General features: G+C 40.2%; 1 protein-coding gene across 2 annotated transcripts in view; it reads left to right on the forward strand.

Annotated features, from left to right (window-relative positions):
- RASA3 (RAS p21 protein activator 3) overlaps positions 1–16,038 on the forward strand; it is a 211,317-nt gene that overhangs the window by 181,075 nt on the left and 14,204 nt on the right. For both annotated transcript variants that reach the window (XM_014600460.3, XM_006272479.4), the window contains exons 12-18: positions 4,659–4,773; positions 5,654–5,728; positions 6,437–6,560; positions 7,633–7,739; positions 9,081–9,158; positions 10,676–10,753; positions 11,234–11,307. In XM_014600460.3, the coding sequence (XP_014455946.1) occupies positions 4,659–4,773; positions 5,654–5,728; positions 6,437–6,560; positions 7,633–7,739; positions 9,081–9,158; positions 10,676–10,753; positions 11,234–11,307 (651 nt within the window). The remainder of the gene's footprint in view (positions 1–4,658; positions 4,774–5,653; positions 5,729–6,436; positions 6,561–7,632; positions 7,740–9,080; positions 9,159–10,675; positions 10,754–11,233; positions 11,308–16,038) is intronic.

Consider the following 16,038-nt stretch of genomic DNA (forward strand, 5'->3'; position numbering starts at 1 on the left):
TAGGTCACTTACTTTTAGCTTGTAGGCTCTATGGAGGAAGAACCATCACTTTGTCCAGTGCATGTACAGCATCTCACCTTTGAGGTCTTGGTCCCTGACTTGGCAATAATAATAATTCTGAAATCCTGCAGTGTTCTGTGTTGTTGGTTGTAGCTGTGCTGGTCTAAGGACATAGGCAGACAAGGTTTCATAGTTGGTAGGGTCAGAAGGGACCAGAGCAGATTATCAAGTCAAACAGGAAAGAATGCTGGGGTCAAATGACCCTGGCGAGGTGTTCATCCATCCTCCTTTTAAAGACCCCCAGGGTAGGAGCCAGCACCACATCCCTTGAAAGTTGGTTCCAGATCCTAGCCGCCCTGACTGTGAAGTAGCGCCTCCTGATAGCTAGCCTAAATCTACAATCTGCCAGCTTGTGACCGTTATTTTTTGTCACTCCTGGTAGTGCTCGGGGGAACAGGGACTCTCCCAATGCCTGCTGGTTCCCCCCTGACTAGTTTGTAACAGGCCGCTAGATGCCCCCTCAGCCGTCTCTTATGGAGGCTGAACAGGTTCAGGTCCCTCAACCTCTCTTCGTAGGACCTGCCCTGCTGACCCCGATCACGCGGGGGGCCCTCCTTTGGACCCTCTCCATGTTGTCCACATACCTCCTGAAGTGTAGCGCCCAAAACTGGACGCAGTACTCCAACTGTGGCCTGACCAGTGTCACATCGAGGGGGAGGATCACCTCCTTGGACCTGCTGAGATGCACCTATGGATGCATGACAAGGTATGGTTAGCCTTCCTGACCGTGTCCCCACACTGTCGGCCCATGTTCATTTTGGCATCAATAATGACTTCAAGATCCTTTTCTGCCTCTGCCCTGATGAGAAGGAAGTTCCCCAGCCTGTAGATATGCTGCTGGTTCTTCCTCTCCAGGTGCTGTACATTGCACTTGTCAGTGTGGAAACCCATCCTGTTCTCATCTGCCCACCCCTGTAACCTGTCTAGGTCCGGTTGCAGCCTGTTCCTCCCTTCTAGCGTGCCCACTTCTCCCCACATCTTAGTGTCGTCTGCGAATTTGAGCGGGGTGCTTTTTACACCCTTGTCCAAGTCACTGATAAAGATGTTGAACAGTGCGGGCCCAAGGACCGAGCCCTGGGGGACCCCACTGCCCACATGCCTCCAGGTCGAATAAGACCCGTCCACCACCACTCTCTGGGTGTGGCCCTCCAGCCAGTTAGCGACCCATTTAACTGTGTAGGTGTCAACGCCACAGTCCCCTAGTTTTTTAATGAGAATGGGGTGAGAGACAGTGTCGAAGGCCTTCCTGAAGTCCAGAAAGACTACTTCCACTGCTACCCCTGCATCTAAGGATTTTGTGACCTGGTCATAGAAGGCCACCAGGTTGGTCTGACAGGACCTGCCTCTAATGAACCCATGCTGGTTGCCCCTAAGCATAATCCCCCCTGCTGGCCCCTCGCGGACATGTGCCAGGATAACTCTCTCAAAAAGCTTAGGGTTTTTAACCTCTCAAAAGGTTCTTTGGGTAGATGCGATGTCTTTTATTAGACCAACTAAATAGTTAGACAAATTGTTCTTTGCAAGCTTTCAGGCACAAACACCCTTCTTCAGGCATAAGGAAAATCTGTTGGTGCTTATGGCACACTGTGGGCACATTATAACCTGCCTGCAATCTGATAAACCCAGGTAACCTGTCTGCATTTTACCAGCTACATTTTATCTCCTTCTCCCCTTTCCCTCTCCCTCCCTCCAAATGCCTTTTCACACTTATTGTTTCCCATTCCCTTTGAACCTCACTGACACGCATTTGCATTTCCACAGATCTGTATTTTGCATTTTGGCTTCTATTCTACCCAAGAAAGTACACAAACACCAACAGACTTTTCCTATGCCTGAAGGAGGGCGTTTGTGCCCAAAAGCATGCAAAGAACAATTTTTCCAACTATTTAGATATCACATCTACCCAAAGAACCTTGTTTTCCTACAGTGTTCTCAGCAGTTCACATAAAATCAGTTCAGCTTTGCAGGATTTTAAAGAACCGTCTCTTTCAGAATAAAAGTATTTGCTGAACTTTGTACGAGGAACAAAAGCCATTTTCTCTCTAATCATATCGATACTGAAATTTAAGGCATCTTGGGGCATTCATTTTTCCAAATGGAGGACTGAGCAGCAAAGGACTAAGTTGATTGTGGCACTTGTGGAAAATAGGTTCACTCTTTTTTACCAGTCACTTCTGAATTCCTATCTTGAATAATGGTCTGCTGCTAGATTTTCATGGTAGTATGTAATATCCAGACCATGTAGATTATACCTATGTACAGATGGTCAGAAAGACCAAGGCTTAATCAGTTCAATCTTTGCAGGTTTGTCTGAGCTACATAGACTGAACCGATAAGCAAGTGAACACGTATTAACTTTTGTTTCCAGAAATGCAGTCATGTGCCTGCAGTGGCCCAGGCCAGAAGTCACAGGATGCTAGAGCATGCCTCCCTGCTGGGCTGGAGCAGACAGGTTGGGCCAAGACTAGCCTGCGCACCTTGCAAGGGAGTGGAGGGGCTTACAGGGGAGGTGCAAAGCATCCTGGGATGCTGGGGGACTGAGTTCACTTGAATCTGAAAGGGACCTGGGACAGAAGTTCAGTAAACCAATTTCAACTAAATCCATGAAGTCTGATAGTACATCCATCCAAGTTTATCTTAAACTCGTTTTTGCCAGTTTGAAAGTGGTTTATGTGCACTGAACTTCTGTTGTGTTACAGATTTGAACCAATTTCTGATCACTTCTACCTGTTTATGTGTAATTTCTATCTCTAGCCTCTGAGAAGAAGTTATAGCTCTTTGATGGTTGCTTTTGTACAGACAGCAGATGGTCTTGATCCATTGCCTTGGAGATTCTGATTTAAGGTAGTAATCACCACAGACAGTACAAAGTTAAGATTTTGAGTGAGCAGACATTTCAGAGAAGCCAGAGACTGAAATACTCTCTCTCCTGTAGGTGTAGTCCTTCCAAGCTGTGGGTGGGTTTGAGGTACCAATGTATGGACACTGAGGAAGTTTGCTTTTCTCAATCTGTCATTTACCTGTTCAAGAGGCAGACGGAGCATTCATTTTCAAAACTAACAAAAAAACAAAACAAAACCCCTGAACAATTAAGTTGGAAAAGTAGCTCATCATAAACTTCCTTTCTATAAATGGTTGCTATTACAGTAACGTATCAGAAGCTGAATAGACGTGTTATTGTGTGTGAGAGAGTAAGCAAGAGACTACAGGCCCTATTTTGCATGTCACACGCAGGTATCGTTTAAGTAATTAAGATGTAGAAGAAGTAGTTGGATGTGCAAATACATAATTGGTTTAAATTGCCTTTGCAAATAATAGAGTGCAGAAAATTGACCTGAAATTATTTGCATTCTCCGAAGTCCAAGTGCAAAAAAAGAAACTCAAGAAACAACAGAATGAAAATCATGCTTTTGAAGTGGAAGTTTTAGTGGTTTCTTGCTGAATTGTTTGAATGCACATAGTGTTGTGAACTACTGTATTATTTTTTTTTTAAGGGGAATGTTCTAGTTCCTGTGTATAATAAAAACCTGCTACTTTGGGAGGGTTGACAAGTCTTGTTGGGAAAAAAACAGTTGAGCAAAGAGCCTCACAAAAATTGTTCACAGGTTTGGGAGTGGTATTTATGGCTTCCTTCACTATTCATGATTCAACCCCAGGTGACCAGGCTGTATATCAGTGTTGCAAGCAATATATCAAAAGGGTTGTAATAAGGCCTCTACAAAGCAGAGCAGGTGCTAAGAAGCCACAAAGGGAAGGTGTAGAAAGCAGCCCCAAAAGACAAATGTAGTTATGTCTATGTAAATATTGATTTAATGTAACAATTGCTTTCTCCCATGTCCAGGAAGTCTTCCATAATCATTTTTTTTAACAGTAAGTTTGACTTAAAAGGTGAAGATGCTTGTCTTTGGACCTGGTGCGCCAAGCCAGTGTACTGCAGCTGTGCAACTAGGTTAACAAACATAGCCAATCCTCTGCTCTTTTTATGTATCCAGACCTGTAAAGGAAACTTCATCAATAATTTTTATGAAAGGTAATGGGATTCTACATGAGTCATAAGGTCCCACCCCCATGGGAATTATGGTATATGTAGCAGACAATAGGCAAATCATAGGATGAGTGTAGTTTAGCTACAAAAGGTCACTTACATCATTCAGACTGATTATTCCCTAGCCCCACAAATACTTTTGTGTGGGAAAAGCTGGCAGGTCGTGCATGACAACACAGATATTCTTCCCCCATGCAATTTTTTTTTCATTTGGATTATAAGACCCTTTTGGGCAGAGTCTGTGTCTTTACATGTGTATATGCAGTGCAATAGGGCTTTTTCAAACTATCTTAATACAAATAAAGAAGTGTTGACAAAATCTGTCCCTGACAATCTCATGTTGATTGCCTCCACTCCTCCCTCCCGTTCCAATGTGGGATTATACCAAACATAATGCATTTAATGGCAGCCTTTAGGCCACAGTCAAAGGAATATACACTTGCTCATTAAAAAGAAAAACAGCTATTAATCACCTTTCATTGCTGCTTTTATTTCCATTCACTGGTTGTTTTGTTACAGACAGACTAAATTATAGAAAATTGTTCCTTTCCAGAGACCCAAACACCATTTTCAGAGGAAATTCATTAACTTCCAAGTGCATTGATGAGACAATGAAGCTGGCAGGGATGCATTATCTTCAAGTTACACTAAAGCCAATTATAGATGAGGTAAGAGCAAGAAAGTTTGTTTGATAAAATTTCAGCCTCAGAGGTCTTCTAGGAGCAGGTATTGTTTGCTTCTTGCCATTTTAAAATTGCTTTATCAGGCTAGTGTTCATGTTTTTACATGAAAGCGTTGCAGCATTTACTTATCCAGTGATTCACCAAGTTCATGAACAGTCGACTAGCTTTAAAGACAGACAACAAAAATTCGTTTGAACTAGGTCTAAAAACAAGTTTCCTGTCTTATAAAACCCACTGCTTATGTTCTGAGAGGGAAAAAAAGCAAAATAAAAACCTACAAAAGTCAAAACTTCACATCAGAAAGTAGCCGGAAATCCATGAAGAACACATGTCATCCTGTAGTTTTAAATGAATATGATTAATCCTAGATTACTGCATATGTGACAGCTTGCAGTGTGGCAGTGTGCTATTATCTCTCCAGTCCAATATGGCAGTTTCTTCCATTGCTGTAATTAAACACAATTTGGACCACATACTTCCTTGTAAATGATTTAGCACTTTCTTAGTTCAGCTGTTAACTGTGATGTCACATCAAGAAATATTTTCCCTAAGACTGTTTTACAATACTTTCTCTTTGGTGCATGATGTGTTTTCTTAAATGAATTGGGAGGGGTTGAAGAAAAACCTCCTTCATGTTAGATGTAAAAAAAATATTGCAGAAAAAATATAATGGAACAGTTTGGAAAAATTAAAAATAATAAATGGCTTACATGTGATGTTTTACCAAAAGAAAAAAAAATCTAATATAAAGTTTGGATACTGCTCTTTACCCAAGATAACTACCTTTTTAAGTCATCTGTTACAGGATTTTTACCTTCAGAGGATAAACTAATATATTAATTGTTCATTATGTGTTTTATTTTAGATCTGCCAGGTCCATAAGCCTTGTGAAATTGATCCTGTGAAATTAAAAGATGGTGAAAATTTGGAAAATAACAGGGTAGGCATGTGATAGTTGATGTTCTTTCTCACTGGGGTCCTCAAACATTTGGAGTTGCCAGGGAGGCTTTCATACTTTGGTTAACACTGGACACTTTTAATCTGATAGAAATGCATGTGAGTGTATTGTATATCAGCTCCATTGTTAGATATAAGATGCAGCGCTGAAATCTTTTTTTTCTTCCATGTCTTGTGTCCTGTCTGAGATTGTTGATTATGGGTATGTAGCAGGATTTGCAGATCCGTTAGAATCTGACAGGGCTGTGTTGTGAGTGCTTCTCCTATGACTGTTATAGCAGTTGTGATATTCTAAGATGCGATATTTATAAAATGTAAAACAAGCAAAGAAGTACATAGCTTGTTGGTATACCACTTGACTAAATGGATGTGCAGTGTAACAGTAGAAGAATGGACCCCTTAACCAATGGTTCCAGCAAAATAATTATGATTTTGTAAAATAAAATTACATGCTTTTCAGAATACAGTTTTACTTGATATCCACATTTGTGAGTAGTAATAACACTGTACTTTCAGCCCTCTACTTTGTGGTATGCCTGATCAAGGAGCGTATCCACTTCAGATTGGTCTGTCTTCTGTTACCAAAAAAAAATGCATATGCCATTAGAAAAATGGAGTAGCCTTGCTTTTTATGGAAGGAAAACAATTCATTTAAAAAAAATCAGTTTAATGCACATGTTCACTGTTTCAGGAAAATCTGAGGCAGTACGTTGACCGCATTTTTACTGTTATTACGAAATCTGGTGTAAGCTGTCCTACGGTGATGTGTGATATTTTCTTTTCACTGAGAGAATCAGCTGCCAAACGTTTTCAAGGTGAGTTTCAGTCTAGCTTTTCAAACTTTACTTTAGATGATTTTCAAGAATTGTTATTTACTGTCACAGGTGGAAGTGATTAAAAATACATTTCACACTTGATGCCATTTAGGGTGCCTGCAGCCGTAAGGTATTTTCCTCAATGTACAAATAGCAAGACTTTTAATGATGTACCAATTCTTCCTTCAGTGTTGTTCTGCTCTGAAACATGATGTGGTAAAATGGCCAGTAGTGATGCGTACTTGTGTAGCAGCTGTTTTCAGGGACAAATAATTTTGAAACAGCTAGTTCTGGAAACTCATAAAATCTGACACTTCAGCTGCATTCTTTTCTATTCCTACATGAACCTGTAATAAAAGCCAAATTTTAAATTCCTGACAGTACAAGCCCAACAGTAGATTTGCACAGCTGTAGCTCAGTAAATTTTGTTGATGAGACGCAAAAAGAAATGGAATCTATTCCACTCTTCCCTCTGCAGGAGCAAACACAACATAAAGCCAAACCCCTTTATTTTTTTCACTAAAGTAGACAAATCTGACTGCATGTGTACAAAGAGCAGATCCTTTGCATAAGTGTGCTATTTTTACATAGTAACTTTTGGAATAGAAAAATCTTCAACAACATTTCATTGATCATCATATTATGCTCTTTATCCATTCAGTACACTATTATTAAGTTTGTGCTAAGTGCCCCACATTATTATTGAGAGGCAGTCTCTGCACTGAACTGCTTATGATCTATGAAAATTATCCATATACTTTGGCTGATTAATTCAGATATCACATTTCAATATGACTTTCCTGCACAAGGAGACTGGTTTTCCATAGACAATCCATGTCATAAATCCTGCATTCTCATATAGGGAGGTAGCCTTCACCTTGGTTTCTTTCATTGCTTTATCAACAGCTGATATTTGACTCCAAATGTCCTCCTTTACCTGTTTATCCCATAATTTATGAATAAATAGATAGATATGTACATACTAGCTATCTGAAGGCATTTCTGACATTAACACTGAAAGTTCTCTGTAAATTATCTATTGAGATAATGAGTAGGATTGTCTCTGTTGTAGGTGACCTAGATGTAAGGTACACAGCTGTTAGCAGCTTTATTTTCCTGAGGTTCTTTGCTCCTGCAATTCTTTCCCCAAATCTCTTTCAACTTACACCACACCATCCAGTAAGTACTGTATTTACTTATCTAGGTATTTATGTAGACCATTTGCCATAGGAAGAGCCTCTGCCATGTATTCTATTAATTGCTTATTTACAGCCTTCAGGAGGAACAGCTTGATATAGTCTAGAAGTTTGTTATATATTTGTTTTGCATATGAGTAGATTATGTTGGGTGACTGGATAGGTGAAAAGCTTATGTGAAAAGCTTGGAGTTTGAAATGAGGTTTTTGTTTAGTTACTACATAATCATTTAGTACTAAGGCAAGCTAAAGCAAGTACTAAATGACTGCGCAGTAACAACTATGAAGTCAGGCACATGTGTAGACGTACCCACTGGCAACTTCACTATGTGGACACAGATGCACCAATGGAAGAGTGGGGTTTTTGTGGCTTAGCTTATGTTTTTTGGGAACCTACTTTGGAAGAAGCTTCTTACTATAAACTAGCCCTTAGGCACTGTTTAGCTTCTTCCTGTTAGCCAGCAGGTTCAGGGTCCTGTAACATATGCAAGGTTGTGTTTTTTTGCTGGTGTTAAGCTCTGGCAAGCAAAAGATTCATGTGTGAAATGAAGGGGTCACCGTTCTGTCAAGTGCTACACAAGCTGAAATTGTACTGCTTCATTCTTTGCTTGGTTGTGCCAAAACAGGGGTTTCAACATGTTAGTTGCCTTATAAATAAAATGTACTTCATTTTTATGCACAACTCTCCCCCTCCATTTAATAAGTTACATCACAGTTTGTGCATGGGCTGGATATTAGCACACAGCCCTGTGGCCAGACTCTTTCTCTTAATTTAAGCATGGTCTACAGTATGCCTAATTAATTCTCAGCTGCTGCTGAGAGGGTAGCTCCACAACAATTTTCAGTTGTCCTACATCAGTATTGAATTAGGCAGTACTGGGTGGCACCTTAGAGAGTAGCATTTACCAAAGTAGGTTCCCTATGAGAACTCATGCTTCTCTGAACCCGTCAGTCTCTAAAGGTGCTACCATACCACATGTTCTGCCTGACTCGCACACCTAATGACCTCTGCCCTCAATATTGGATTATTTCAAAAGCATTCTGAGATGCTTTGAAAATGAAATCCCAGAATCCTTAATTTTTACTGTTTTTGTAAAAAAAAAACAAACCCAAAGCAATCGGTTCTAAATGTTCACTTCGAGGTATGGAAACTTACCAGCTCTTCAGAAGATCCAAGGGCTGTGAAGCATCTGTATGATATGAAGAGTGTGCATTGGCGCATCTTTAAATTTATGTTAATATTTATTTAAGAGGAATAGAAACTATCCTGAGTGTGGGGTTTTTTCTGTCCTTTGTCTTAAATACCACTATTCTCCCCTTCATAGGATCCTCAGACCTCTAGGACTTTGACGCTCATCTCTAAGACCATACAAACACTGGGCAGTTTATCCAAATCTAAATCTGTAAGTGTTTCAGTTTCTCTCTGAGTTATGGTTATTGATGAAAGTCTATATTCATTTCCTTTTTTTTCCTTTAAGCAAATGGTTGCATCATTGTTGCAATTAAACATTTGGAGTGATTGTATAGGGCTGAACCTGAACAAGCTGGTATTCAGTAAGGCTAGAGCAGTGATGCTTGACTTTTTTGGCTAATGGGCTGGCTGAGCAGTACCCAGTCCTTTAGTGGGCAGGTTTCTGCCTGGTGGATCCAATCTGATGGCTGGAGTGGGTGCTGCAGGGACCCATCTGCCTGTGTGCAGAGGGACAAGAACAGCCAGGCCCAATCCAGGTTCTTAGGGGCCGGGGGTGGTGGGGGAGAAGGGAAGAGGTGTGGTCCCAACCAGGCATGGCAGGGAAGGGAGCATGGCTGTGCTGGGCAGGGTCTGTATGGGGCTTGGGATTTGGCAGTAGATAGGGGTCACAATATTAATTACTATCGTTCTCAACTGCCAAATTTCCTGACCCGTAGAGAGCTCCACAGGCTGCATTTGGCCTGGAGGCTGGAGGTTTAGCACCTGTGGGCTAGACATGACTTAACCTACTTATTTATTAACTGATGGCAAAAACTACGGTTATTTTCATATGAACTATGTGTTAATAAATAAAAAGTCATATATTCCTAGAGCAGAGTCTTATTCTGAGCCTTTCCTTCAAATATTTTTGGGGAAAATGTAGTGTTTAAGGTTATTAGCCCTTGGAAAACAAGGTATAGCACTAAGTAGTTGTTCTGCTGGATTTTCTGCACTGCCTCAGTGGTATATTTAAATTCTAAGCTCAAGAAACCATCACTAATGGTGAAAGCTAGTGTACTTTGCATGTCTATCCAGTTATGCCAGTTAGTGGTGATAGTGGATGGTGGTTTTGCTATGGACATCTCTCCACTAGTAATCAAATAGTTATCAGGTGTTGGCTTTTCAGTCATTCCTGACTAGTCTGGATTCACTGAACAACCTTTTATGAGAATTTTAGAGGTTTACAAATCCCTTTATCCCATCAGATCCCAGGGTTTCTGGTAGTTTTGCCTGTTTATTTTGGGAACATGATCAGAAAGAAGATTTGAAGCTTGTACAGAATGCAAATAGTAAATAGAGTGAATTAAGTCAGCATTTGGAATGCTAACTTGGACTTTTGCAGTAGTATAGCTTACTTTTGTCTAAGATGGTGATCTTCAACCTATGGTCTGTGAAAGATGACAATAAAAAAAAATATGTGAATACCCACACTTACAATTCAAAGGGCTCCACACCTCCATTCAAAGTTTTTTAGGGGTCTGCAAATGAAAAAAGATTGAAAACCACTGGCCTAAGAGGTTCCTGAGAAGTACAGAATGTGCATCCAAGCAGCTTGAGAGTAGCTTCAAACTCTTTTTCTTTTTGAATATAGTGAAAAATGGTGATTGTTTCACTCTTATTTTCTTCTGCTGTTGGCACTGTAGTTATGGATAGTACCATATGATGTATTGACTGTTGGTTCCATTTCAGGCCAGCTTCAAGGAGTCCTACATGGCTATTTTTTATGACTATTTTAATGAACAAAAATATGCAGATGCAGTAAAGAATGTAAGTAAATATAAGTCAATCCATAGACTATTTTATTAGGTTATTGAAGCTGATATTTAGAATCATAAACGTTATGTACTTACTGTTAGAATTGGTGTTCCTAAAAATCAATGTATAAAAGTCAGTTTGCTATAGCTTACATATTAATATATGTGCACATTCTGTGTTCCCTGCAAACTGTACTGAGCACAGTCCGGTCCAAGAGGAAATAAAGGATGGTGAGTAATCAAGCAAAAGCATAAAGAAGAGATAAGAGTACATGTGTGTACATTTTGCGGTTAGGAACATTCTTCCATTTGTTGTTTTTAATTTGCAGGCCAGGAAACCTTTGCAGATTCCCACATTATGTGCTGTAGTTTTTTTTGTTTTTGTTTTTTTGGTTTTTTTTTTTTATGCTATCGCAATAATATTTGTATGAAACAGTAAATTCTGGCTTATGTTGCTGAATTACTTTATCTGCACACTTTCTCCATTTTCAAGTTCCTAGATTTGATTTCATCTTCTGGAAGGAGAGACCACAAGAGTATAGAGCAACCCATACTTCTTAAAGAAGGGTAAGAACATCTTCAGATTAGAAATATTTCTATTTCTGCTTTTTTAATGCAATTGTGAGGCACCAGTTCTTCCTTGACCCTCTGACTCCATTGTTGTATTGCTACCTTTGCCTTTGTGGCTGCTAGCTTATGTTAACATCCATTCATGTGTGTTTTAATATTTTAATTTCATATGTGTTATAAAATCTGTGTGCAAAAACATCAGTGGAATTTAATTACCATGGTTAGTGCTGGATAAATATGAACCAAATCCCTCATTTAAAATAAAGTTAATGTTGTGACTCCCATCACTAAAAAGTAAATAAGATTAGGTTTGTAATTGAATTGCTGACGACTATTAAATATAGAAAGGTGACTACCAATTCTGGTTGGTCTAAACAGCTCATATCACACGTGTGACAAAGTAGTATCCCTAGAAGTCAGCTTCTCCATTTTAAGTCTGTACATTATCATTCTTTTGCTTTTGAAAATAAATGTATGATTTGTAACTTTTCCCCCTCTCATAAACTTGACCTTTCTGCCTCTATCTTTCTTTTGCTCCTGTCTGATTTTTTTCTGTCTTTTCTTGTTCGGCCTGCTGGCTGCTGTTGTAAAGGACTCTTAAACTAACAGTAAAGAAAGTTGATGGTAATAGTTCATGCAGGTAAGATGGTAGGGACAGATGGTACTTTGCTGTAGTTACCTGCCTGACAGCATCTCCTTCCTCCATAGCTACAGACATATCTGACTTACCTTGCGAAAGACGTTTTCTTTGTTCTGTAATTCTGAAGTGCCAATGTGCAACCGACATTTGTCATATACTGCTTAATAGTGTAGAACTCCTTAAAAGAAAACAAGGAAGTTGCTGAACATAGAGAATAAAAGTGCCTTTTACCTGTAGGCAGAAGCTCTGGCTTCTGGAATTCACTTAATATTCAGTGCACAAATTCCTAAGACCTTATTGCAAGTGAGTAAGATGTCAAAATACATTTTTCTAAGCACTGCTTCAGTAGCATACAAGTAAATTGTTCTCAAGGTTAAGGTATCAACTTCAGCTGTTTAATTTCCCCACCCTGTCACATAATTGTCATGCTTTACCTTTTTGTAACCAAACCTCTCTTGGACTCCCTTAGTTTGATTCTTTTCCAGAACAATTGCTTGGCTGGTCAGTGGAGTTTGTTTGCCTTTACTGTGCTTTTTGTTTTGTTGGCTTAGTCTACTTTTTATCAAAAGAAAAAAGATCTCTATGTATGGGATGTGCACATTCAAATGGACATGCAGTACCCCAGTGAGGTAACTGCCAGCTTGCTCTTTGCTGTCTCTGAGCATGTTATCACTGCTCAACAAATAGTTGTCTGATTCTTTCCAAACGGAAAAGAATTGGAATTGTTCATTCCTATCCTCGTGTGCCAGAAAGATATTCACACCCACACTCCCAAACAAAGCTGAAATAGATTCTAATTCAAATCTACCACAAAAAGGGAAGAATGATAAGTCTCTTCAGCCAACTCACCTGGAAATGAGTTTGATCTCAGAATGCTTTTCTCTTGTTTCTTGCCCATTTGTTCAGACCAACAGCCCAAATGTTACACAAGTATGAGGAACAAGAAAATCCTTTAAATTGTTCTTAAAATTGCTTGTGGTGCTTGTTGCTTTTCACCTGCTTACCCAGGAAATAAAAACACAAGACATTTATAGATGTACCTTTTTGTCCCACAATGCGCCAGAGATCCACTGCTTCAGAATAGACTCGATTAATCAAGTCTGCTCTGCATGCAAGCTGATGCAAACTGCGCAGCACCATGTACAGTTGTATAAGCAGTGAAATGCACCTCCACATGCAGAAAATGGCAGCGGCACTCTTTTGAACTAAAACATCTTCTATGTGTGTTATTTCAGAAGTGTGCCCACTGCCATGTTCTCAGCATCGATGCACATTTTGCTGCTTATACAACTGCAAGCAATGCAGCACCGGGCACTTTTCAAAGTGCCTGGTGCTGCAGCAAGTGCATGTGTAAAAATGCCCACAATGTTCTGTTTTGTTTCCACAATTGTGGAAGCCCAAGGATTTCAACGGTACTTCTGATAGGCTATCAAAGGTATAGTTTTAAATTAAGTAGGGTGAATTTGATTAGAAATGTGCTGTCAGTTTCAGAATATTGAGCATAGATTTCTAAAAGGGAATGGGTTTTTTAAAACAACACATCTACACATGTGCTTTAATGCACATTAGCCTATCTTAATACACATTAAAGCATCACAAAAAAGCCATGCTCTTTAGATAATGCACATTAAAATAAGCTAATGTACATTTTTCCAGTACCTCACAATGGAGGGTACTAGATTTAATGCATATTACCTAAAGTGCATTAATGAACATATAGATGCACCCAGCATGTGCTCGTTGGTCACTTTTAAAGATGTCACATGAAAAGAAGAACCTAATGAGCAGTTGATTCTTCAGTGTAGATAGCCAAGTCCATTTGGAAATTCTAGTAACAAAACATTGAAGGGCTCTGTCTTATGAGGTCTGGAACCACAGCTAAACATAGTTCCATTACACTTTTCTCATGTGATCCAAGATGCAAGACTGGGATGAAACAGTTATTGCCCAGACTTCATAGTAACAGACAGTTGTTGTCAGTCATAACAACTATATAACTCTGTAAGTGTACAGTTTAAATTATATGTTCCAACAATGACAGGTAGTTAGCTGTGTTAGTCTGAAGTTAGGCAGAACTTTATAGACTAACTAAATCAGAGATGCATAGCAGAAACTTTCGTAAGCAACAGGATTACTGTCTGACTGCACTGGATGAAGTAAGCCCACTGCTTATACTATGCATCTCTGGTTTAGTTAGTTCTATAAGAGCTCTGCTACATATTGAAATTAAAGCTGGATAGAAAGCAACCATAGAGTTGTTACACATTTTCAAGCACTAACTTTGTAGCTGGTTGGCTCTTTTTACAGCTGGATTTTTTTATGGTGTGATTATTGCTTTGCATGTATGGCTGGTCTAAATTTATTGCACAATTAACCAGTTAATTGTGTGATCTGTGGGGCAGAGCTGTACTACTACCCAGCACATCCACAGGTGGCAGATAGCAAAATGGCCTTCAGGAAAGGTTAGCTGCGAAATAAGTAGTGGTAACTCTGACAAATAAATAGATGCAGACCAAGCAGCGGCAGCACCACCAGGATGTGGTGAGAACAGCAGATGGCGGTGGTTTCCCTCTTAAAAAGCCACATATATCCTTTGATGTTGCTGTGACATGTTGAGTATAGGTCGCCACTATAATAAGTCTGTCCAGCCCCCAGTCATGGGTCTACAAGCCCTCAACAGCAGAGCAGGTAGACAAAGATGTTATTATCTCAATGGCTGTGATGGTGGATGAAGGCTGCAGCTGAGTGATACCTCCAGATATCTTGGCCTCCTTGCCATTAGATCAAGGTCCCGTTCTGTCAAGAGCCATGTGGAAGCTGATGTACAGCAGCTTCTCCACAAAAAAGGAAGTCATGCACAGGCATCTTCCATGAAAACAGCTTTTCCAGCACATTCTTCAAGCCCTTTGGTGACCCAATAGCAATGGGAGAATATCAACAGCATGTAGGGTGCCCTCAAAGCCACCATCATCAGCGCCTGTGAAGAGACACTTGGATTCTCTACCAGGAAACATCAAGACTGGTTTGATGAGTATGAGAATGACCAGGAAATCCAAGAGTTGATTGATCACAGGCACAAGGCCTTCTGTGCTTGACAAAACAACACCAACTCCAAGCAAAAGAAATTGAATCTGAAACAAGCCACGGCAAAGGTCCAAAGGAGGACCTGCAATCTGAAGAACAAATAATGGGAAGACAAGGATAAGGAAATTCAGCATCTTGCTGAAATGCACGATACACATGTTTTCTTCAGTGTCACCAAAGCCATTGATGGTCCAAGCACTTGAGGGCTAACCCCCTTGAGACCTGAGGATGGAGAAAACCTGATCAAGGAAAGAGGAGCCATCAATGCCCATCAGAAGGAGCATTCTGAAGATCATCTCAGTTGAGACTCTGCTGTTGATGAGAGTATTCTCAGCTCCATCCTGCAACACCCAGTCAGAGATGATCAGAATCAGAACCCCTTCAACTCTTGATGAGGTAAGGAAAGCCATTGAGCAGATGAAAAACAACAAGGCACATGATGTGGATGGAATCTCCACTTATATCTTCAAACAAGGAGCTGAGGAGCTCACATCACCGCTTCATGCCCTCATCTTAAGGATCTGGAATGATGAGGAAATCCGAGAGACCTCAGAGATGCCATGATTGTGAGTCTTCAAGAAGGGAAACAAGTCCAACTGTGGAAACTACAGAAGGATTACGTTGCTGCCTACTACAGAGAAGATCATTGTGAGAACTCTCCTGAACCATCTCCTTCCGCTTGCTGAAGAGCTTCTCCTGGAATCTCAGTGTGGGTTTAGGGCATGCACAACTGACACGATCTTCATAGCTCACTAGCTGCAGGAGAAATGCCGGAGACAACATAAGCCTCTCTACGTGGCCACCTTTGACCTCATAAAAGCTTTTGATTCTGTCAGCTGAGAAGTTTTGTGGAGGATTCTTCTGAAGTATGGATGCCCACCAAAATTTGTCACCATTTTCTGCCTGCTCCATGACGGTATGTGAGCTGTGGTTGTCAGTGATGGATCTACCACAGATTCCTTCCAGGTTAAAATGGAAGATAAGCAAGGCTGTCATCGCTCCAA

The sequence above is a fragment of the Alligator mississippiensis genome, chromosome 1 (assembly GCF_030867095.1).
Source record: "Alligator mississippiensis isolate rAllMis1 chromosome 1, rAllMis1, whole genome shotgun sequence".
Classification (NCBI taxonomy): Eukaryota; Metazoa; Chordata; order Crocodylia; family Alligatoridae; genus Alligator; species Alligator mississippiensis.